At 54.4% G+C, this 23250-nt stretch overlaps 1 protein-coding gene across 5 annotated transcripts in view; it reads left to right on the top strand.

Annotated features, from left to right (window-relative positions):
- The window catches only part of DPP6 (dipeptidyl peptidase like 6), a gene marked incomplete at its 5' end in the record, with an annotated part of 642841 nt that overhangs the window by 467120 nt on the left and 152471 nt on the right, over positions 1–23250 (top strand). For all 5 annotated transcript variants that reach the window (XR_013996566.1, XM_081101874.1, XM_081101876.1 and 2 more), the window contains one exon: positions 21729–21781. Coding sequence is in view for 4 of the 5 variants with exons in the window: in XM_081101874.1 (XP_080958000.1) it covers positions 21729–21781 (53 nt within the window). The remainder of the gene's footprint in view (positions 1–21728; positions 21782–23250) is intronic.

The following is a 23250-nucleotide window of genomic DNA, read 5'->3' as shown; positions in this document are numbered from 1 at the left end:
AGGAGGCAATGACAAGGACAACAGTGTGCCTGTAATTGTAATGGTGCCGATGTCAGAGATAATGTGGTGATGAGAGCATCATGGTGATGATATTAGCATCAGAGGAGGACGCCCTGTCATTACTTCCCAGGGGCCTCGCCTTGGGAGGAGAGGTTGAGATAATTAAAAGTCGGAAGGAGCCTGGAGCAGAGGGCGCCAGGGGGGTGGGCACTGCCCAGCTGCATGCTGGGAGGAAACTGCAGGATGAAGGGCTCTGCTGTTTCCACTGTCAATAGAGGCGGCTCGGCCGGGGTCCAGCGAGGGGATCAGGGCGGCCAGCGCCCTCGCCAGCTGCAGGCCCCCGGCCCCTCGGCTTTAGGGGAAGGCGTGATGCTCAGCTTCCAGAAGCCTGAGCTGGGCTGGAATTGCAGGTTCGAGGGACGTGGACTGGCTCTGTGCTCTGAGCACAGGCGCCCGGAGGGCGAGGGTGAGCAGGAGGCACCTGTGCTCTTTGCTGGCGGAGGGAGGCCCTGGTGCGATGGCAGACGGGTGGGGGGGGCTCGCTCCCACCGACAGCAGAGATGGGTGACCCGAGGAACGTGTGCGGCCGTTCTGGGGGAAACACTGCTTGTTCGGCCGAGAATGGACAAAGCGACAGGAAAACGCCGGGATTGGAGCATGTTACCAAGATCAACACGGAAAAAGATAGCTGTCAGCGCACCTCCACTCCGGACTCTCCTGCAGCCTCCCTGCTGCAGTGACCGCTCATCACCAGAAAGCGTGCGGGCACTTTCCTGGCAGTGAGCACCCCCGGCCCGGCCTCGCGCCGCCTCGCTTTCCCTGGGAAGGCACCACCGGAAAGTAAACGCTTGTGTCCCGTGGGATGAGGAAGGTAGAAGACGGGGTGTGAAAGTGGGGCTCCCCAAGGGAGGGCCTGTGAGGACGTCACACAGAGGCCGAGGAATGGGGGCCCCCGGTGACCTGAGGAAGGGCACCCCGAGGGAGGGCGCCCAGCGCCCAGGCCTTGCTGCGGAGGGCAGGAGGCCAGTGTGTCCACGGGCACCAGTTCCGGAGCACACGGTATGGCCTGTGAGCTCTTCATCTTGCAAAACACAAGGGATCACACAACTGTCTCCCCAACCGACCTTCACCCCACAACCACCCTACACACAGCTTCACCCCAGTGGTCCCACCTCCGGGGGGGTGTGGCTGGCTTCCTCGCCAGTGCCCCCCAGAGAGGCTGACCACAGGTTTGAAATAGGGGGGCCCCTGTCTCCCGCTGACGGATGTAGGCAGGCCCCAGTCTGGACCGCCCTGTGAGAGTCCGGACTGGGGATGAGCAGCCCACAAGGTTAGCTCTGCAGCCTCTTAGTTAATCGTACAAGGTCCTTGCCAGGATGGTGTGACGCAGACGGAGGGCACCTGGCAGTGTTGCCAGTTAGGCATGGCCCTCACACTGGCGGCTGCTTGGCATCAGGGGGATGTGGTTACCTCACTCTGTTAGGATCCCATAGGAACAGCTCCGGTCCGGCTAGATTCTGGGCAGCACCTCGATCGGACAAAGAAGCTTCATTCACATTGTTAGTCATTCTCGGTGCCTCAAACGCCATTCCTGGCACCTCAGGCCTGTGTACTTTTCTCAGACTCTTTGAAAAACCAAACAGATGGGTTTTCCTTTAAAAGTTGGGTCCTGCCCTCGCTGGTTTGGCTCTGCAGATAGAGCTTCAGCCTGTGGACTGAAGAGTCCCCAGTTTGATTCCAGCCAAGGGCACATGCCGGGGTTGCAGGCTCGATCCCCAGTACGGGTCAATGATCCTCATCATTGATGTTTCTATCTCTCTCCCTCTCCCTTCCTCTCTGAAATCAATTTAAAACAAAACATGTTTTTGAGTTGGGTCCTGCTCCCTGCGGTGCTGTCGGAGCTGTGCTTGCTCTCAGTGCTGGGCCCTGACCGGCAGCTCCCGAAAGCCGTGGTCAGGACTTGGGCTCATAAAGAAAGGTCGCCCAGCCTCTGGGGCCTTGCTGACCCCTGATGTGTGTCTACATGGAAACCCAAACAAAAGCACCCGTTGCCCAAAAGAATGAGCTTTGGCCTCTGGGCTCATCCACTTGCCCGCTCTGGGATAGAGGACCCGCCCTCAGATCTGAGCCCCTCAGAGGGCACAGCTCTGTCCCAGGCATGGGGGGAGGGGCAGGAAAAGCAACACCCTGCTGCTTCATCGTGGCCCAAGTCCTACCCACAGTGAGCCAGCAGCACCCGCACAGCTGTGTGGCACACGGAACTGCGCTGAGAACAGCTGAGCAGCTAATCATGTCGTAATTATATGACACAGGTGACCTGCAGCCCCAAAACACCAGCCATACAGGCCGAAGAACTGAGGGCGCTCTCACGGAGAGGATGTGCTAGTTAGGGGTCACGTAGGCGGAACTAGAAATCACAGCGTGTCCCCCAACCTTCTGAGGCAGTGGATTCTGACAGGTCTTGATTCTTTCTTTAAACAAAGGACTTCCTGGGAGTGCACGCTATTCCCAAGGGTGCCCTAGGCGAGGTGCCCTGTGACAGATTATGGTGTGCATGTGCATGTGTGCATGTGTGTGTGTGTGCACATGCACACACACGCCTGTGTGGTGGTGCAGGTGCATCTGCATCCCTGGCTAGACGGAAGCCCCCTCGAAGGTTGGGGAATACATCCTTGGTGTCTTATAAGCTAAGTAAATAATGAATGAATGAACTGAATGAATGAATGAACAGAAACAAACAAATGAATAGAAGTTAGTGAGTTAGTTTCCCCTTAGGTAGTCCTTCTGTCCCAGGTAACTTCAGGCCAGAGCTGTTTGTGACCCTAATTTCTATGCTGTTTGCTGCCTCTGATTCTGTGACCCGTGCTCACACCCATCCTAGCATTTGTGTTTGCTCAGCTGTCAGTGCCCTAGGGACACAGTGTGTGGTGTCTGCCATGGGACACACACAGCCCTCACGGTGTGAGCCTGGGGTCAGGACCCAGTGAAGTGGCTCTGAGGTCTTGGGTGGAGCTCTGTGCCAGGCTGGACCAGCCAGGATCTGCCTGCACGTCAGGTCTTCCCCGTGTCCATGGTGGAGGCACGAATAGACCCCAACCCTGGGGCCCACTCACACTGGGTTCCCCGACCCAGCTCAGGGCAGAGTGTGCTTATATAGACACTAGAGGCCCAGCGCATGAAATTCATGCAGTCGGGGGGGGGGGGGTGGTCCCTCAGCCTGGCCTGTGCCCTCTCACAGTCCAGAACCCCTCAGGGGATGTCTGACTGCCAACTTTGGCCCGGTCCCGGGGGATCTGGCCAAAGTTGGCAGTCAGACATCCCTCTCACAGTCCGGGGCTCTCACAGTCCAGGACCCTTCCCTCCTTACTGTTCGCCTGCAGCAGAGGTGGGAGAGGCTCTCGCCACCACAGCTGTGCTCGCCAGCCAGGAGCCTGGCTTCTGGCTGAGTGGTGCTCCCCTTGTGGAAATTCACTGACCGCCAGGGGGCAGCTCCTGAGTTGAGTGTCTGTCCGCCTGGTGGTCAGTGCGTGTCATAGTGACCGGTGGTTCCACCATTTGGTCGATTTGCATATTAGCCTTTTATTATGTAGGATTGCATCTGCATTTGAGGGATTTGAGTGTTTTTTCAGCCTCTGATTGTATGATTGGTTTCTTGTAATATTCATGTTTTTATAAGATGCTGATGAGTTTTAAAGCAGCCCTGTGAATGGACTGTTACTAAAACAGGAATGATCGGAAGTTTCTTCCAGCTGTCTCTCTTCACTCTTCCTCCTGCCACTCCTCCCCTTGTGACATCTCTCCTTTCGCTCCAGATGTCCCAGTGCTGCTAGGAAAGGGTTCTGAGCTGAACCTGGTGCCCCCCACTGCCCTTTCTACTCTGACCTTGAGAAAGTGATTGGCCTTCTCCAGGCCTGACTCACCTGCACAGGGAGTGAGCAGGCCCTTCACTGCAGGGCACCCACTCTAGAACGCTCCACCCCGTGCTGCGTCACTGTAGGTCAGAGGGTGGATGCTGGCTGATGGCCTGCTTCTCCTCTGTGACGCAGACATGTCAGAGCCTCTGCTGGGGGCCCTTTGTGGAAACCACACCTGAGTCCCCGCATAGTCAAGGCTAATTAGTGAAGAGGCCTTGTTGATGGTATGCCAAGCGGCCAAGGCCACTCTGAACCTGGGAATCTTAATCAAGAATCACACAGCTGTGAGGCCACAGTGACCTCAAGGTATGCTGTGCCCTTCTATAGCCAAATGATTGATGTTATTATTGGCATGAGGCCTGTTTGTCTAAGAAGTATAATGCATGTTGGTAGCCAGCCAGTGGGCAGGGGAGAGGGCCAGAGAGCTCAGAGGAGCTGAGAGCTGGTACTGCTACGATGTAAGGCTAAGAGCTCATAAAGAGCTCAGACACAGCTACCATGTTAACCAGCTAGTGTGCCGGGCAGGGGAGTGTGCTAGAGAGGCGGTAGGCACAGAAGATGTAGCTACTGGAGACACGGGACACAGGAGAAGCTGCTGAGGCAGAGAGCTCAGGCGCCGCTACGATGGGAGGCGGTGAATCTAGAGGCAGCGTGGGGTGCCCAGATAATAACTGTGGGCGCAGAGACTCTACTGCTGGGAGGGAAGGATATGTATTTACCAGCCGGTGTGCGGCTGCCCTCAGGGACCTTGTTGTGAAGAGCGAGCTGCTTGTCGGATGGCTGATGGCCACTGGCTTCTGCACTAAAGACTCGTTCTGTACACCCACAACCTCTCCTGGCTTCTCCGTCTAAGATCCAGCGTCCTAAGAGGTCCAGTTCCAGACAGAGGGGCTCGGACACACCACCTTAACCAGTGAGCAGGGGATAAAGGAGGAACTTGGACTAAGTTCCCAACAGTTAGTACAGTGGGCAGGGTTCGAGCAGGAACCTACCCTGGTGCAGTCAGGAGGAATTCAGAAGAATACATGGACTCAGAGCAGGGCTGGGCAGGGATGGGGCTGTCCCTGGCACCTTCCCACCGCACAGAGGTGGCAGCAGCACCTTCTGCTCAGCACCCGCGATGACCTCCTCTCCATCCCTTTGGTGCCGAAGGGGAGGCAGCAGGGGCCGGAGTGGCCTTGACTTTCGGAGGCGGCCCACCACACTGTCTTCCCCATTTCCTGCCGGATGCTGGCAGCCAAGTGGCGTCTGCACTTCGGAGCGCGGTTCTTTGCACATAAAAACCCTCATCTCCCATTTACAGCTGAGTAGGTCTCACTTCTCCCAGGATCAGGTGTTCATGTTAGTCCTGAGCAGGAAGAGGGCATCTGACCCAAATTATGAAAATCAGTGAAGTAAAGCTGGTCCATTTTTCTCCCCGCGGGGAGTGACGACGCCTGTGGTCTCTCCTCCTCACATGTGCCCAGCCAGGCCCAGCCGGGGCTCAGCCTGGGGGGGTCCAGCTGGGGGCTCAGCCTGGGGGGGGGAGCTAGGGGCCCAGCCTGGGGGGGCTCAGCAGGGCCCAGTGGGTAGGGGGGCTCAGCCTGGGGAGGCCCAGCTGGGGGCTTAGCTGGAAACTCAGCCTGGGGGTCAGCAGGGCTCCGAGAGCGGAAGGCGGGGCCTGGGCCTACATGGAGGCATCTGCACTGGAGCTGAGGGCAGGTGAGGGCTGCCGTCGCGGTGCTGACTATGACAATCGCCAGCACAACTTGGAGAGAACCTTCGCGATGTCCCCTGTGTCTTTACGTCCACTGTGTATGAAGTGTGAGGGATGTGGAGAGCAAGACACAGCCTAGCATGATGTAGATTCAGGTGGGAGAACCTTCCAGAAGGAAGGCGGATGCTGAGGCAGGCCTTGGAGGGAGAGGTCAGGAGACAAGAGGGGCAGCACCCACGTGGACTGGAGAAACCTCGTCCGGAACCAGCTCTTTCTAAAGCGGGACTAAGAGGACGCCTTCGAATTTCCAGGGACGACAGATGAGGAGCACGAGCTTCGGGAAAACAATGGGGCAGCTTCGCTGAAGATCAATGCCCTTCTTCCGGTTCCTGACAGCAGGAGAAATCATTGCTGTGGTCCATTTGTTTTATTTTAGGATAATTTAAAACACAAGGCAAAAATAAGGCTGTAGCCCTAGCCCGTTTGGCTCAGTGGATAGAGCGTCAGCCTACAGACCAAAGGGCCCCGGGTTTGATTCTGGTCAAGGGCATGTACCTCGGTTGCAGGCTTCTCCCCAGCTTGGGCCCTAGTTGGGTGTGTGCAGGAGGCAACCAATCGATGTGTCTCTCCCACATCGATGTTTCTCTCTGTCTCTCCCTCTCTCTTCCACTCTCTCTAAAAGCAATGAAAAAATATCCTCCGGTGAGGTTTAAAAATAAATACAATAAGGCTGTGAGTCCAGTGTTTGTGAAGTTGGTAGCGCAATGGCTCTAAGGTGGTTACCTCGCTGTCACCGTCCTTCAGTCCTGAGAGTGTTGAGGGTTGGGGGGAGCTCTCAGGACTTGGAGGCTGAGGACGGATGTTGTAAAGGTGGGGACACGGGCCTTCCAGGACTGACAGCTGCTGTGGCCAGAACACGTGTGTGAGGGACAGAGGGCGTGCAGGCTTCATTGGTCACCACTGATGAGTCGTCGTTCCCTGAACTCTGTCCCGGGGCGTGCGGGCCTCAGGGGTCACCGTCCGGTGATGTCATGGTTCTCTGAGACTCTGCCCCAGGGGCACTTCGGGTTTCTAAACCACAGGACGGGGTGTCAGCCTGGAGGCTGAAGGTCCACGGGCAGGTGGGGCCAGTGGCCTTTCTGAGGCTGAGGGACCGTCTGGTCCAGGACTCCCAGCCCGGGGGTCACTCGTGTCTTCGTGCTCCTTAGCTTGCACAAGTGCCACCCCGTGTCTGTCTTCACCCTCACGTGCCGTCGCCCAATTCCCCTTTTATGAGGACACCAGGCATATTGTAGTAGGACCCACCCTAATGGCCTCATGTTCTCTTGGTTATTCGTAAAGCTCTTGTCGGCAAATAAAGTCACACCTGAGGTCCGGGAGCTTAGGGCTCCAATATATCTTTTGGGGGAAATCGAAATTCCATACCCATCGTTAAGAAAAGGGTAGCAAATGTGGTCATTGTTTTCTGTTTAGACTTCTTTTAATGAAACGGTGAGTTGTTGTTTTTTACCAAAACCAGAACAAATTATAGGCCAGTGCTGTCTGTTCCCCAACACCACGTGCCTGCAGCTGACAAGTACACTCACACCTCAAGTCCTGGATTTTCACAAGGAACAGAGCTTAGTCGGCACTTCGTCATGAGGTCAGAGCCACCTCTTAGGGTGAGAAGGAAACACCCCAATTGGAACAGTCACCCTGAGCCTATAGCCTGAGCTCCGCCGGGCAGGCACTTCCCAGCTGGTGTTTATTGCTCATGGTCATCGCCTGCCCTCCTAGGGCCACCCACATGCATGGTCAATGTCACTGACCCAAAGCAAAACACTAGTGCACGAAATCAGCAACATTCTGAACAGATTCTCGCTGCTCTGGCCAACGCGGCTGCAGCTTTCCCCGGAAACAGCCGAGTGCCGCCCCGGGTGAGCCTGGCCGGCAGCTGGCAGCACAGTGCCCGCTTCCTTCCCCATGTCCCAGGCCTGGACTCACCGGGCGGCGAGGGGAGCAGGCCAGCAGTCTGTGTGCAGCTGCATGTGAAAGGGTGGTCGTGAGCTCCGGGGGCTTTATTTCTTATGGGGCTTCGTGTCCTCGTCCCTCAGAACCAAAGCTAGCTCGGACGCAGGGTCACCATCAGCAACAACAGAGGCTTGGAAGAAAAATGGGTTACCACCTTCAAAATGGAAGAAAAAGAAACCTAACATTGTAGCTAATCTATTATCTGTGTGATGGTGGCCAAGCAACAAAGCAAAGGAGCCTGCCTTTGTCATCTCAGACAGCCACTGACGGGCAGCAGCGGGGACGGAGCCAGACAGGAACGCGGTGGGCTGTCAGGGTCAAGTCTATGAAGCGCTGCTCGGTGCGTCAGGCTTTGCGGGCCTCCCTGTGACACCACCTCCGTGCGCCACTGGCCAGCGTGACCGTGGACCTGGAATGAGTGACCTGCGTGGCAGGGACGCTTTGCAGAGCGGCCCAGAGGTCTGTGTCAGGTGGCACTGGAGAGTTTGCGGGTCTACCACTCGGCCAAGTCTCAGAACAGTAACAAACTTCTCATTGAAGCAACGGTTCTAACAATGCCCACCATCTTGGTGACCCTGGTTTCCAAGAAATGTTGACGGTTCTGAAAATTGTCTTTTATTTCTTCTTCACACCATGCTTTTCCCATGTTGCTCTTTATTGCACTTTTTTAAGGATTGATCACGTACTCTTGGCTGCACTTTTCTCTCCATCATCTCTGGACCCATTTCCTGTGTCCTTGTCTTCTCGTTTCAATTCCATCTTGTTCAGCTGTCTGCAGTGAGTCACAAGATAGTTCCTGCTTCGCGCACACAATTTGGCTGGACCTGCATTGCCAGTCAGTTCTTTGCTCATGGCCGACAGCCCACCTCACGCCTCTGGCGCAGCCTCCGCCCTGGACCCCGGTGCGATCCGGGAGCCGGTGACCGAGGCCTTCCACTTTCCGTTTGGCCATCATCATAGAGAAAATCGTTTAGCAACAATATCAGGTTCCTTTTCCTTCCGTGTTTGAAGATTACAGTCCGTTTTTCTTCCGAGCCTCGCTGTCCTGGTGGGGATTCTGCCTGCGCTCGGCCTTCCTCTCTGCAGGAAACCTTCCTCTGGTGGCTTTCACACCCGCACACCGTCCGCTTTCGCTCCGACGTGTGGGCCTGTGAGTTTGTTTTCTTTGTCCTGCTCCGACTGGTTACGCTTCCGCACTGTGAGGAGCCATGTGTAAGTCTAAACGAATTCATACCACGTTCTCTTTGTATTTAACAAAAACACACATTTTGTGTTTCCTTTCTTGCTGGAATGTCTTCTGTGGCTATTGCCTTCTTCCATCGTTTATGCACCTTTTCTGTGTCTCTAGCTTGTCTCTCCATGCTGCACTGTGTGCACTGTGCTCTAATCTGCATTCCAGCTCATTAACTTCCCTTTAATGATGTTTAATCTGTTCTATCCTGGGCCCATTAGCGTTTTCACCTCGGGGTACAGTTTGTAATGTCGAGAAATACTGTTTGGTTCTTTACAAGCTTTTGTGGCAGGTTTGTTTGCTTCCGGCCCCCGCTTCTCACCTGCGGGTGGCTTATTTTTGATGACATATTTGTGGAGAGCGCTTCTCGAGGGACAGTGTTTCGTGGGGTCCTCGCCGTCGAGGGACCCAAAAAGGTGGCGTGCAGGTGCCCTCGCTGCCGCCGCGGGTGCTCTCACTCGCCTGCACGGTGCTCGTGCTCAGTTCTCTGGAGACTCGCTGGCAGCTGGTGGTGCAAACAGGACTCTCCTGCATGGGGCGATGGCTTGTGGCTGAAATTCTCGGGGAGCCCTCAGCCCCCCACCCCCAGAGCCTTGGCTCCACGGCAAACAGCATGGCCCCCTTCAGGGCTGGAAGGTAGAACTTTTGGTCCCACTTTCAAGGAAACTTAATGCATGTGTGGGTGTGGATTTTTCAAGGAGATCAGTTTCAACTCATGACCCCATTGAGGCCTAAGGTACCCCCTGCCCCGTGAGGGCATTAAATCCTCAGCCTCACCTGAGCCTGCGTTCAGGCCCGACACCCCTTCCCGCCCTGGCTTCAGCCCGAACTTGGTGTTATTGTCATGATGTGACCTTCCTTTCGGAACCTGGAGGCGTCCCTGGCATCCAGCTTTCTGGTTTCAAAGTGCCCGGATGCTGCCTCTGTGTGTGAGGGGAGGGGTCCTCTGTCTGCGTCACAGAGCGGGTCGTGGGAGCCCAGTGACCCCGCTAGGAACGGTCCCGTTGGCAAGCCTCACAGGACCATCCTGTGGGCTGTGGCCCTGACCATCCCACGCCACGGGCTCCAGGATAGACACGCATCTCCAGGGCCCCTTCCTCGGGTTCCCCAGGGGCTGCTTTGTAGCCAGGTCGGTTCTGACCCCGACACTGTGCTCCTGTTGTGCATTTTACACACATGTGCATTAGTCTCTGTGTTTGTGGCATAACATGTTCTCCTCTGCTCTTGAGTCCTGGCGGTGCCTTCCTAATGCTCCTGCATCACCACAAACATGCATATACACACTCACACACATGTGTACACACATGCACGTTCACATGCATGTGCATATAAATATGTGTACACTGTACCCACACAGGCACGCTCACACATGTGTACACACATGCATGCTCACATGCATGTGCATATAAATATATGTACACTGTACTCACACAGGCACACACACATGCACACCTGTACGCAATGTATTCACACACGTGCATACGTGCACACGCTCACGTATGCACATGTATGTATGCCTGTTAGCACATATGCCCACACACGTCCACACATGTGCTAGCTTTCATGCACACACTAGCACGTGGCATGGCATTCTGCTCACCTTCAGCATAGAGCGCACCTTGTCTTCCTGGCACCGAGTCCACACTCTGCTGGTCTCGCCCCCGCCCTCGGCCTCCGCGTCACTCCTCCCAGACGCTCCAGCCACTGGGGGTGATGTCCCCGAAGGCAAGCGCGGAGCTGCTGTTCTGGAATGAGCCCTTACTTTTAACAGGTCGATGGGTGCTTTTCACTGGCATTTCCCCAGGAATCATTACTGCTCTCACAGCCTCTGTGGAAAACAAAGTGTGTCTTGGCCTTTGTCTCCCACACTAGACTCGGCCGCGCAGAGCTCCCGTCGCTCTGTTCGCTGAGGATTCTTCGCTTAGCAGCTGTTTACCGAGCAGCCACCAAGTGCGGCTGGTGTTTGGGTGCTGAGTGTGCGCTAGTGAGCGAAACAGACAGCCTGCCCCTGGAAGAGAGAAAGCCCTGCTCCGGCTCCGAGGGCTCATCATACAACGGAGGGGAGCTGTCTGCGAAGGAGTAGGAAGCATGTTGCAAGTCTGGGGTGAGTGGTGCGACATGCGCTGCTACACTCTGGAGACTCCTCGCTGACAGGCGTTCACGTGAAGGATAGGGATGCCGGAAGCGCGCTCTGTCCAGAGCCAGGCCCTGGGCCCCAGAACAACGATGGATGGGAGCCTGTGAGGGTTGGGTGAGGTGTGGGGAGCAGTCACACCTTCCAAGAGGCCCAGGTTCAGGACGAAACCACCAGCTACGCGCCTCGAATTTAGGAACTTTTTTGGAAAACTAGGTATTCTAGGCCGAAAACAGGAGTTGAGGCAGAAATCCCAAGAATTGTAAATGCCTTCTGTACTTTGAAGCTGACAACGTAAGTCTCCTCTATTTCAACTCTTGCCCGGATTGTTAGACTCAATTGTTAGTTCCTTATAGTTGGAAAAACAAATTCATGCAAACGGGGAAAACAATGGACATTTTATTTATATCGAGTCTTTTCCTGGTAATTGTTTTATGTCACAGAAGCTGAAGATCTTTACTTTTTACTAAATATTTCAGTTTGTACCTAGTTACTTGGAGTCCTCTACGAAAACATTTTCAACCACCACAACAAAGGGTGTGACTGCATGATGATGTCAGAGAACTTGGCCAGGTGTGGGGTATATGTTCTAAATTAAATGATTCGAACACGGGATTGTGCCCTTCAGCTGGAGGGAGGGAACACCTGCCAGGAAGGACCGATTCATTCCGGAGGTTTTCCATCCTCACTCACCTTCATCATCAGGACTTTAACTCACCGGACCACCAGCCATAGGAGTGGGGACTGACGAGGTGGGAAGTTGGGTCACTGGGGTAGTGCCCAATGAAAAACATGAATGAAACAGGAGATTAAAAATCAACCAGGGTCGCCCTAGCTGGTTTGGTTCAGTGGATAGAGCATCAGCCCACAGACTGAAGGGTCCTGGGTTCAATTCTGGTCAAGGGCACAGATCTCAGTTGCCGCTTGATCCCCAAGTCCAGGTTGGGACACATGCAGGAGGCAACTAATCGCTGTTTTTCTTTCTTTGTCTCTCCCCTTCCCTTCCGCTCTCTCTAAAAACATCAATGGGGAAAAAATATCCTTGGGTGAGGATTAACCAAAAAAATAAAATAAAATAAAGTAAACCAGGGTCACCCCGCCCAGTGTGTTCAGTGGTTAGAGCACCGGCCCTTGGACTGAAGGGTCTTAAGTTCAACTCCTGGTCAAGGGCACATGCCTGGGTTAGAGGTTCTATCCCCAGTCCCGGTACGGGAGGCAACCAATCCATGTGTCTCTCTCACATTAATGTCTCCTCTCTCTCTCTCGTCCTCCCTCCCTTCCACTCTCTCTAAAAATCAATGGGGGAGGGGGTGATCAGGATCTCACTGCTGTGAGATGAGATTTCTGCAGAATGTTGGGAAGGAAGGATGTCAAGGGACATAAAGAATTCCTGCCACAGGCACTTGTCAGGTTTGACCTGTTGAGGTTGGGACTCACTGGTCCTGGATTAGGCCTCTTCCCAACACGGAGATGCGAGGGAGGGCGGGCGGGGCGGGGGCGTTCTCCAAGGGGGACAGACGCTGCGTGGCCACAGCCCCGCCACTGCCCACACTCTCCCGTTGAGCAGGAGACGGGCCCAGCCTTGCTCACAGGGGCCGCGGCCTTTTCCGCATTGGAGAGCTCTCAGGCTCTTAGCCTCCTTGGTCTGAAATCTATTTCCTTATCAGACGTGCCTGTCAGCATGGCTCCTCCTCGGAGCAGATGACCACCGGGGCTCACACGTCCGCATGGAGCTCTTTACCCGAGAAGCCCCCTCGCCCACCTCCCTCCTCCAGGGCGGCCACTGCTGCTCCAGGTGTGGCTCAGCGGCTTTCTCCCAGGCTCCGGCGCCCTGGTCCCCTTCTCAGAGCAGGTTGGCTCCCTCAACTGGGCCCGTTTCCCCAAATGTGACGGGAAAGAGTTCCTAAGACAAGATATAGTCGTCTCCTCCCAGAAAGACATGTGAGCTGCTCCACTCTTGTCTCAGCCACATGGTGAAGATGTGCTCATGCCAAGAAGGACCTGCATGGAATACTCAGGGCGGCAACTCTGCCCTGAAACCCCTGACAAGCCGCCACTCCACAGAGCGCGTCTCAGGGCTTCTGGGAGCTGCCGAGGGGTGACAGGGACATCAGGAGGGATGGAATTAATGACTAGAACTGGAGTGCAGGTTTTTTTGAAGAACAGGTCAAAACCAAGCTTTAGGAACATGCCTGGGAATGTGGTGGTTCAGGAAGCATGTGGAGGAAATGAGACATTTGTTTCCTTGCTCACCTCCCCCGACGTCCACTGGAAGGGGGACCTGGGGTCCAGACAGCTTCGTTGCCATCTCCAAGGTAATCAGGACACGAGGAACCCGGGGCCGTGTCTACTCTCCGGCTGCGGAGCTGGTGTCACAGGTGCTCACGCATGTCCAAGCGCATCAGGTGGCACACGTTTAGTAAGTGCCATGCTTCGTCTCTGCTGTACCTCGGGAGGCTGCTTTAAGGTGCTGAGCAGTCCGGCAGGCGGGGCTCAGTGGTTGAACGTCGACCTATGAACCAGGAGGTCACGGTTCGGTTCCTGGCCAGGGCACAGGTCCGGGTGGCGGGCTCCATCCCCAATATGGGGCATGCAGGAGGCAGCCATCAATGATTCTCTCATCATTGATGTTTCTCTCCCCCTATCCCTCTCCCTGCCTTTCTGAAATGAATAAAAATGTACTTTAAAAAACAAACAAAAGTAAGGTTCTGAGGAAACAAGAGGCACATGAAGGGTGCCACCATCCTGAGGCCACTGCTCCCAGGCGGCTGCTCCTCCCGGCTGGCAGCTGAGTCCATGCCCACAGCACTGGCACTGCCTTCCGTTCCTAACAGCAGCTACAGGCTCTGGGGGTGGGCCCGCTGGTAAACACTCACTTCCCCAAATTTTAAAGCCAAGAAACGGCCCTTTTCTAGCTCCTTGGAGCTTTCATTTCTCCTTTAGGTTTTCACTCACCATCCTTGACGCCTCACACAGATCACTTCCTTCTTTTCCTGTTTACCCGTTGGTTTCCAAATCTCAGGTTCTTTTCCTGCCTGAACAGTCTTTTCCCTGTTAATCTTCCCTTTGTTCCCATGAGATGACCTGATCTTATTTCTTTTTAAAACACTTTTTCCGTTACAATTTGCCTTGAATGTCATTTTGGGTGGTTGAGGTGTGGGGCATGGTGGCTAGATGACCGGTCTTACTTCTTTCATCATCCACTGCAGCCGTGGAGCCCTGGACCCTGGTTGCGGAGAATCTTACCTGAGCTCGCCTAATCCTCCCACACCTTTCATTGCCTCTGAGTAGAGTACAGGATTGCATAAGAAGGGACGGCTACCACTGAGCAGAATGGAAGCGCCAGCGTGTGTGGCAGCTGGAGTTCACATGGTTTGAGAGTGTCCTGGTGGGTTAGTGGAGACTAGGAAGTGAGGTAGGTTAGAGACTAGGAAGTGGGGTGGGTTAGAGGAGACTAGGAAGTGAGGTGGGTTAGAGACTAGGAAGTGGGGTGGGTTAGAGGAGACTAGGAAGTGAGGTGGGTTAGAGGAGACTAGGAAGTGGGGTGGGTTAGAAGAGACTGGGAAGTGGGGTGGGTTAGAGGAGACTAGGAAGTGAGGTGGGTTAGAGGAGACTAGAAAGTGGGGTGGGTTAGAGACTAGGAAGTGGGTGGGTTAGAAGAGACTAGGAAGTGGGGTGGGTTAGAGACTAGGAAGTGGGGTGGGTTAGAGGAGACTAGGAAGTGGGGTGGGTTAGAGACTAGGAAGTGGGGTGGGTTAGAGGAGACTAGGAAGTGGGGTGGGTTAGAGGAGACTAGGAAGTGAGGTGGGTTAGAGGAGACTAGGAAGTGCGGTGGTTAGAGACTAGGAAGTGGGGTGGGTTAGAGGAGACTAGGAAGTGGGGTGGGTTAGAGGAGACTAGGAAGTGCGTTGGTTAGAGACTAGGAAATGGGGTGGGTTAGAGGAGACTAGGAAGTGCGGTGGGTTAGAGGAGACTAGGAAGTGGGGTGGGTTAGAGGAGACTAGGAAGTGGGGTGGGTTAGAGGAGACTAGGAAGTGGGGTGGGCTAGAGGAGACTAGGAAGTGGGGTGGGTTAGAGGAGACTAGGGAGTGGGGTGGGTTAGAGGAGACTAGGAAGTGGGGTGGGTTAGAGGAGACTAGGAAGTGGGGTGGGTTAGAGGAGACTAGGAAGTGGGGTGGGCTAGAGGAGACTAGGAAGTGGGGTGGGTTAGAGGAGACTAGGGAGTGGGGTGGGTTAGAGGAGACTAGGAAGTGAGGTGGGTTAGAGGAGACTAGGAAGTGGGGTGGGTTAGAGACTAGGAAGTGGGGTGGGTTAGAGGAGACTAGGAAGTGGGGTGGGTTAGAGGAGACTAGGAAGTGGGGTGGGTTAGAGACAAGGAAGTGGGGTGGGTTAGAGGAGACTAGGAAGTGGGGTGGGTTAGAGGAGACTAGGAAGTGGGGTGGGTTAGAGGAGACTAGGAAGTGAGGTGGGTTAGAGGAGACTAGGAAGTGGGGTGGGTTAGAGACTAGGAAGTGGGGTGGGTTAGAGGAGACTAGGAAGTGGGGTGGGTTAGAGGAGACTAGGAAGTGGGGTGGGTTAGAGACTAGGAAGTGGGGTGGGTTAGAGGAGACTAGGAAGTGGGGTGGGTTAGAGGAGACTAGGAAGTGGGGTGGGTTAGAGGAGACTAGGAAGTGGGGTGGGTTAGAGGAGACTAGGAAGTGGGGTGGGTTAGAGGAGACTAGGAAGTGGGGTGGGTTAGAGGAGACTAGGAAGTGAGGTGGGTTAGAGGAGACTAGGAAGTGGGGTGAGTTAGAGGAGACTAGGAAGTGGGGTGGGTTAGAGGAGACTAGGAAGTGGGGTGGGTTAGAGGAGACTAGGAAGTGCGGTGGGTTAGAGGAGACTAGGAAGTGGGGTGGGTTAGAGGAGACTAGGAAGTGGGGTGGGTTAGAGGAGACTAGGAAGTGGGGTGGGTTAGAGGAGACTAGGAAGTGGGGTGGGTTAGAGGAGACTAGGAAGTGGGGTGGGTTAGAGGAGACTAGGAAGTGAGGTGGGTTAGAGGAGACTAGGAAGTGGGGTGAGTTAGAGGAGACTAGGAAGTGGGGTGGGTTAGAGGAGACTAGGAAGTGGGGTGGGTTAGAGGAGACTAGGAAGTGCGGTGGGTTAGAGGAGACTAGGAAGTGGGGTGGGTTAGAGGAGACTAGGAAGTGGGGTGGGTTAGAGGAGACTAGGAAGTGGGGTGGGTTAGAGGAGACTAGGAAGTGGGGTGGGTTAGAGGAGACTAGGAAGTGGGGTGGGTTAGAGGAGACTAGGAAGTGAGGTGGGTTAGAGGAGACTAGGAAGTGGGGTGGGTTAGAGACTAGGAAGTGGGGTGGGTTAGAGACTAGGAAGTGGGGTGGGTTAGAGACTAGGAAGTGGGGTGGGTTAGAAGAGACTAGGAAGTGGGGTGGGTTAGAGACTAGGAAGTGGGGTGGGTTAGAGGAGACTAGGAAGTGGGGTGGGTTAGAGGAGACTAGGAAGTGGGGTGGGTTAGAGGAGACTAGGAAGTGGGGTGAGTTAGAGGAGACTAGGAAGTGGGGTGGGTTAGAGGAGACTAGGAAGTGGGGTGAGTTAGAGGAGACTAGCAAGTGGGGTGGGTTAGAGGAGACTAGGAAGTGGGGTGAGTTAGAGGAGACTAGCAAGTGGGGTGGGTTAGAGGAGACTAGGAAGTGGGGTGGGTTAGAGGAGACTAGGAAGTGGGGTGAGTTAGAGGAGACTAGCAAGTGGGGTGGGTTAGAGGAGACTAGGAAGTGGGGTGGGTTAGAGGAGACTAGGAAGTGGGGTGAGTTAGAGGAGACTAGCAAGTGGGGTGGGTTAGAGGAGACTAGGAAGTGGGGTGGGTTAGAGGAGACTAGGAAGTGGGGTGAGTTAGAGGAGACTAGGAAGTGGGGTGGGTTAGAGGAGACTAGAAAGTGAGGTGGGTTAGAGGAGACTAGGAAGTGATGTGGTATAGACTTTCTTCTGGGCTGCCATGATGGTTAAAAAAGAGTTCAAGGAAATTGTGGCCAGAGACTATTTTTAAATATTTTTTTATTGATTTTTGAGGAGAAAGGAGAATGGGAGAGAAACCTCCATTCGCTGCCTCCTGTGCTCCCCCTCCTGGCGCTTGAGTCCACAACCAGGACCCATGCCTTGCCAGGATCTGAAGAACTCTCGGTGTCCAGGAGGACACCCAACCTACTGAGCCCCTCCGGCTAGGGCCAGGGACTTTATTTTTAACGAGGAGATTTAAGTGATATTCTCCCTGTTTGGGAAAAGGAAAAATGCTTTGAGAGAGGCGGTAAAATATAAGACAGGGCCCTTCATGGTAGGATCTGCTCCAGTTCAACAGGAAGCAGAGGGAACGGGATGGAGACCTCCAATGCGTCTTGGAAAGGAATGAGGCAGCTTCTCCCTGGTGGGGCCATGGAGGGAGGTCTGAAGTCTGGCACAGGCAAGGGTTAAAGGGGTGGTGGCTTGAGAGAACTTGAGTGAATTCGGCACTATTTGAGGATGGGCGACTGGAGCCGAGGAGGAGGAATGGAGTCAAAGGAAACCAGGTTTTCAGTTCAGTTTACTGAGGAGATAATGGTGCCATGATAAAAATATCAATGTTGAATTAGGTTTTATTGATCATGGAAGAGTTCACTTTGGAGGAGATGGCAGGGTGGAGATGGCGAGGTGGAGGTGGCCAGATGGAGGTGGCCAGGTGGAGGTAGCCAGGTGGAGATGGCAGGGTGGAGGTGGCCAGGAGGAGATGGCGGGGTGGAGGTGGCCAGGAGGAGGTGGCCAGGAGGAGATGGCCAGGAGGAGATGGCGGGGTGGAGATGGCCAGGACGGAATGGCGGGGTGGAGATGGCCAGGAGGAGATGGCGGGGTGGAGATGGCCAGGAGGAGATGGCGGGGTGGAGATGGCCAGGAGGAGATGGCGGGGTGGTGATGGCCAGGAGGAGATGGCGGGGTGGAGATGGCCAGGAGGAGATGGCGGGGTGGAGGTGGCCAGGTGGAGGTGGCCAGGTGGAGGTGGCCGGGTGAAGATGGCGGGGTGGAGGTGGCCAGATGGAGGTGGCCAGGTGCAGGTAGCCAGGTGGAGATGGCAGGGTGGAGGTGGCCAGGAGGAGATGGCGGGGTGGAGGTGGCCAGGAGGAGGTGGCCAGGAGGAGATGGCCAGGAGGAGATGGCCAGGAGGAGATGGCGGGGTGGAGATGGCCAGGAGGAGATGGCGGGGTGGTGATGGCCAGGAGGAGATGGCGGGGTGGAGATGGCCAGGAGGAGATGGCGGGGTGGAGGTGGCCAGGTGGAGATGGCCAGGTGGAGGTGGCGTGGTGGTGGTGGCCAGGTTGAGGTGGCGTGGTAGTGGTGGCCAGGTTGAGATGGCCAGGTTGAGATAGCAGGGTGGTGGCGGCCAGGTGGAGATCTAGTGTATTTGTCTGCAGTTGAGGAGCTGGTCTGTGGGAGTTACCAATACTTGGGCAAGAATTACTTAAACCCACAAGGAAGGGTGATTTCAGAGGAAGGAGAGGTGTGTGTGCTGGTGGCCTGAGGAAGGAAAGACCATGGGGGAATAAAAAGTATGGTTCAGTCTGGCGGTGTGGCTCAGTGGTTGAGAGACGACCTATGAATCAGGAGGTCATGGTTCAATTCTTGGCCAGGGCATATGCCTGGGTTGCGGGCTCAATCCCCAGTAGGGGGCATACAAGAGGCAACCGATCAATGATTCTCTCTCATCATTGATGTTTCTCTCTCTCTCTCTCTCTCTCTCTCTCTCTCTCTCTCTCTCTCTCTCTCCTTCTCCCTTTGCCGGGGTCCAGCCCCGGGGGTTCGGGGGTTCCCAAAGGTGTGGACGGAGTCAGTGAAGAATGTTTTACACGGAGACAGCATTCAGAACTCTCTAGCTCTCTTTAGTCTCCATGGATCTTCCTGTGCCTGGCTGAGGCCACAGAGAAAGATCCCGAGGCAAGCTGAGCCTTTATTTTATAGTCAGAGGTAAACAAGGTAGTGGTTTCCATAGTTACACTGTTCTTATGAATTTCACTTGTTTACACTGTTCTTGTGAGTTTCACTTGTTTTTGTTCTTGTTCTTGCTGCACTTCCCTCAGCCCATTAGCTTCCCAGGTAAGATCTAGGGAGCGTCATAAGGTCAAGCCTAATTATGCTAAGAGGACTGTGCCCTCTAAGCTGGGAGTTGTTTGTGACTTTGCCAACAGGTCAGTCTGAGGCTTAACCCTATAGCTGCTCCCCACATCCCTTCTTCTCTGAATATATATATATATATATATATATATATATATATATATATATATTAAAGTGTGGTTCAGTGGAACTGAGGGGAGGAAGGAAGGCAAGCAGAACAGAAGAAGCGAAGCAAATGCATGAACTTACCCCAGGATAAGCCCTGGGCTGGGGCTCTTTCCCCCAGTTACTGAATGCCAATATCAACTGTTTTGCATGATATACTTAAAAACAAATTTGTTGAAATGGTTTTTCCCTCCTGGGACTGGTGTTCTAGGAGACAAGTCTCCCATATTCGTTTTTTAAGGGAAATCTGATGGTGTAGGAAGAAACCAATGCAACTCCTATCCATGAGTTCTAAGCCTGCCGGCATGCAGGCTTAGAAAAACAAGTCTCGCCCACTACCAGTCTCAGCACTTGTTTCCCGATCAGAAGCGGTCAGGGCCCATTTAAGGAAAGAAATAGATGCCACAAATGCATAGAGAGCATGGAGGACAGAAAGACTCCCTCTCTCGGAAACGGCTCCTTTTGGGAGCCGGGAGCCGGGAGCCAGGCCTTCCCATCCTCAGGAGAAGGGTGAGCGCCGTGCGATGGAACCTGGGAACCTGGGCTCTGTAACAGCAGCTTCCTTGCGCCTCTGGTTCCTCCTGCTCCGAGGGAGGGGCTGAGTGCTATGTTGTTTCATGTGGGAAATGAGGAGACCATTGTCTACTTCCTGCTTCCCCGCATCTTTAAGAGAAGCAGCAGTCATAACTGCCCTTTCACCTCTCAGGGCTCCCATGTGCCCTGCGTTTCCTGGACCCTTCCTGTGTGTCCCCACTTGGCCAGCCGAGCACCCCGGGTTGCACTGGTCTCTACCTCTTCACTCTCTCGTCTTTCGCTAAACCTTGCCAGTTAGTGGTCCAGTGCTCCAGATATTTTATTCCACTTCATCTTTTATTACATCCACTTAGGCTTTCCTTCTCCCTGTTTGGCAACACAGACAGGGAATTAAAAATGGGTAGTTGGCTCATCTCCTTCTTCCCATTGCCCTGGCGAGGTTATTCTAACACTAGTGGCTCAGGGCACGGATTTGTGCACATTGAAAGGAAATTAATCAGAAGAAATATTTTAATATCGCTATTTTCCCTTTCTCTATAATAGAAGTGTCAACCAAATTCACGATCGACAATGACAGATCGAAACACACCCGTGCACTTGGCGCCAGCGAGGGTTTTATATGTATCGCGCATGCACCAGTCAACTTAGCCTTTTATATATATAGCCTAGAGGCCCGATGCATAAAATTCGTGCAAGAGTAGGCCTTCCTTCCCCCAGCTGCTGGCACTGGCTTCCCTCCCGACACCGGCAGGCACCGGGGACCTGGGCTTCCCTCACAGCCCTGGCTTCATCCAGAAGGTCATCCAGTCTAATTAGCATATTATACTTTTATTATCATAGATGTCTCCCTTTTTCTCACTGGTTCCGCCCAGAAGGTATTCAGTTAGTGTCCTGAAAGAGTGGCACAAAGGGTGGGGTCTCCTCTTTGCTCGGGAATGATGGCACAATTGGAGAATATGTTGATTCTGGGTGAATTAAAGAAATAGGCCTTCAACCAAGAATGAGGACATAGATCACCCTGGACGGTGTGGCTCAGTAGTTGAAGTGTTGGCCCCAATGTTTCTCTCTCTCTCCCTCTCCCTTCCTCTCTCTCTAAAAATCAATTAAACACATATATTTTTTTAAAAAAAGAAGGATAGCATGGTCCCTTACTTTGCATACTTACAACATCTGTTGGTTTCCTGAATTTTTCAGTCCACAGCCATCACCTTGGACTTACAACGTGAGCACCAAGAGATCACCCTTGGTCCAGGCAACGCCCAGTGTGTGACAGAGGCAGACCTCAGATCCGCTCTCACTTGGGCTGGACTTAAATTCCTTACGATCCCGACCCCATGTTCCTGGTCCCCAGTTGCGCCCCCTGTGACACATGCTTCCCAGGAGACCTCTCTTCTCCAACCTGCGGTTGCCACCTCAGAAGTAGCGCAGGGAGAGGGAGGTGAGGTGCAGGCCTGGACGGTTAAGAGGGCAGCCCAGGTCAGGGGTGCAGGCCTGGGAAACACTGTTTTGGTGGTTTTTTTACCTTTGCTTTGAAAGCTACGCCCCCTCCCCCTGCAATGAGGGACGCTGTGGAGTTTGCCGTAATTTGCAGACATCTCCCCAAGTATGTGGGTGAGTGTCTCTGGCCGCATTTCCTGCAGCAGGAAACCCTCGCCTCTGATTCCATCGCAAACCAGGTGGCCTTGGAGATGACCGAGCCTCCACCACCCGTGAGCCGTGTGCAAGGGATGGAAACAGACTAAACAGACGCACCCACTAACCCCATGTCAGCGCAGAGGCGCTGCTCCCCACAGCCCTCGACGGGCGGCCCCTTGGGAGGGCCATGGGTCGCTGCGTTCACAGAGATCTGAGAGCCATCCTGGTCTCAGCCTTGTCTCACTGCTTGTTTTGTTTTCTTCTGTTTCTTGTCCGTTTCAGATACACCGACACTCCTACACTGGATACTATGTCCTGAGCAAAATCCCTCATGGGTAAGACTGTTTTCATTTCCTCGTACTGAGAAGCTGCGGCGCGCTGGCTAGGCACTTAGTTCTTAGGAACTGAGGGCAGAAAACGGGTGTCTTGACCTTTGACCTCAGGGGTGCTGCTGCTGCAGGACCTCTGGGACCAGGGGCCCACACAGGGTCAGGGTCGCCCGAGTCCAGCACCTGCCCCTGGGCAGCCTCCCTCCCAGACCAGCTCTGCCAGCCCTGCTCTGGCTCCCTGTGCTTTGTTGCTTCCTCACCAGCTGCAGGAGGGGGAGGGCGGCCTGGCGGCAGCTGATGAATGTTCTCTCTCACATCCGGATTTCTCTCTCCCTCTCCATTCCTCTCTCTCTAAATCAATAAAAACATATTTGTTTTTAAAAATGCATGATTGGGGACCCAAAGTGTGAGCAGGAAGGCAAGCATGAGAGCAGCGTGGTTTTGAAAGGTTTTCAGGTGGGCAGACAGGGGGCCCATCAGCACAGGAATCCTCATAGGAGCTCACCTCGGAGCCCAGGGGCAGGAAGACCCGTCCAAGCGCCAGGAGCACGTGTGAGCGGGACGCAGGGGAACGGTCGCAGGCCTGGGAAAGCGGGCAGGTGGCTTTTATTGTGTTCATCTCCATTCTGCTCTTCCCTCCTCCTTCTCCTTCTTTCTCCTCCTCCACCCCTGCCCTCTCCTTCCTGCCCACCTTCCTCCCTCGCCCCCTCCCCGCTTCTGAGCGTTTGGGAAGGTGAGGTGCTTGGGAAACGGTCCAGCACCCGACAGGCTGCTGGCCACGGTGCGTAGGCTCCCGTGAATGTTCCCGAGGAGCCTCCCATTTCCCCGCAGATGTTTGAACAGACAGCTGTGGTGCTCACAGGCGCACTCGCCACAGGGTACACGGCACAGCCTCTGGTCTGCAGCCCGCACGCTGCCTGGCTTGGGCGGAGCATGGGCAAGGCCTAGGGAAACACAGGGAGAAATCACTCCACGTGGACACATGAGGGATACAGGCAGATACGCAGCGAAATGTGAGCCTGGTTTCTGTGTTTTTTCCTGGAGAAAACTCAAGCCCGAGGAACTGAAGATGACCCTCGACGGTGCAAATAAAGTGTCCACGGGCGTCTTTCTCCTAAAGCACCCACCACATGTCTCCCTGGAGGAGGAGCCACGCTGTTATTTTTCAAGCAGATACACATCCGCAAAGGTCGCGGCAGGCAGTGTAATTAAGCAGAGATTTATCTGCTCTGCTGGGAGCGAGAGAATATATGGGAGCTGATGGCTCTTCTGGGCCCTTAGATAAATCTGTAAAGCTCAAAACTCTACAAGCATTTTACGCTTAACCCGTGGTGCTGATGTTTTACCGCCCCGTCAGGATTTAGGAGAAACAGATTCTGAGAACCTAGCTCAAGTGTTTACCAAACCTTGTCTTGGCCCGTCCCGCAGTGTTTAGAGCAGCGGTTCTCAACCTGTGGGTCTCCAACCTGTGGGTC

This window comes from Myotis nattereri, assembly GCF_964212035.1.
Source record: "Myotis nattereri genome assembly, chromosome: 11".
Taxonomy (NCBI): domain Eukaryota; kingdom Metazoa; phylum Chordata; class Mammalia; order Chiroptera; family Vespertilionidae; genus Myotis; species Myotis nattereri.
This window is presented reverse-complemented; position numbering and strand designations above follow the sequence as displayed.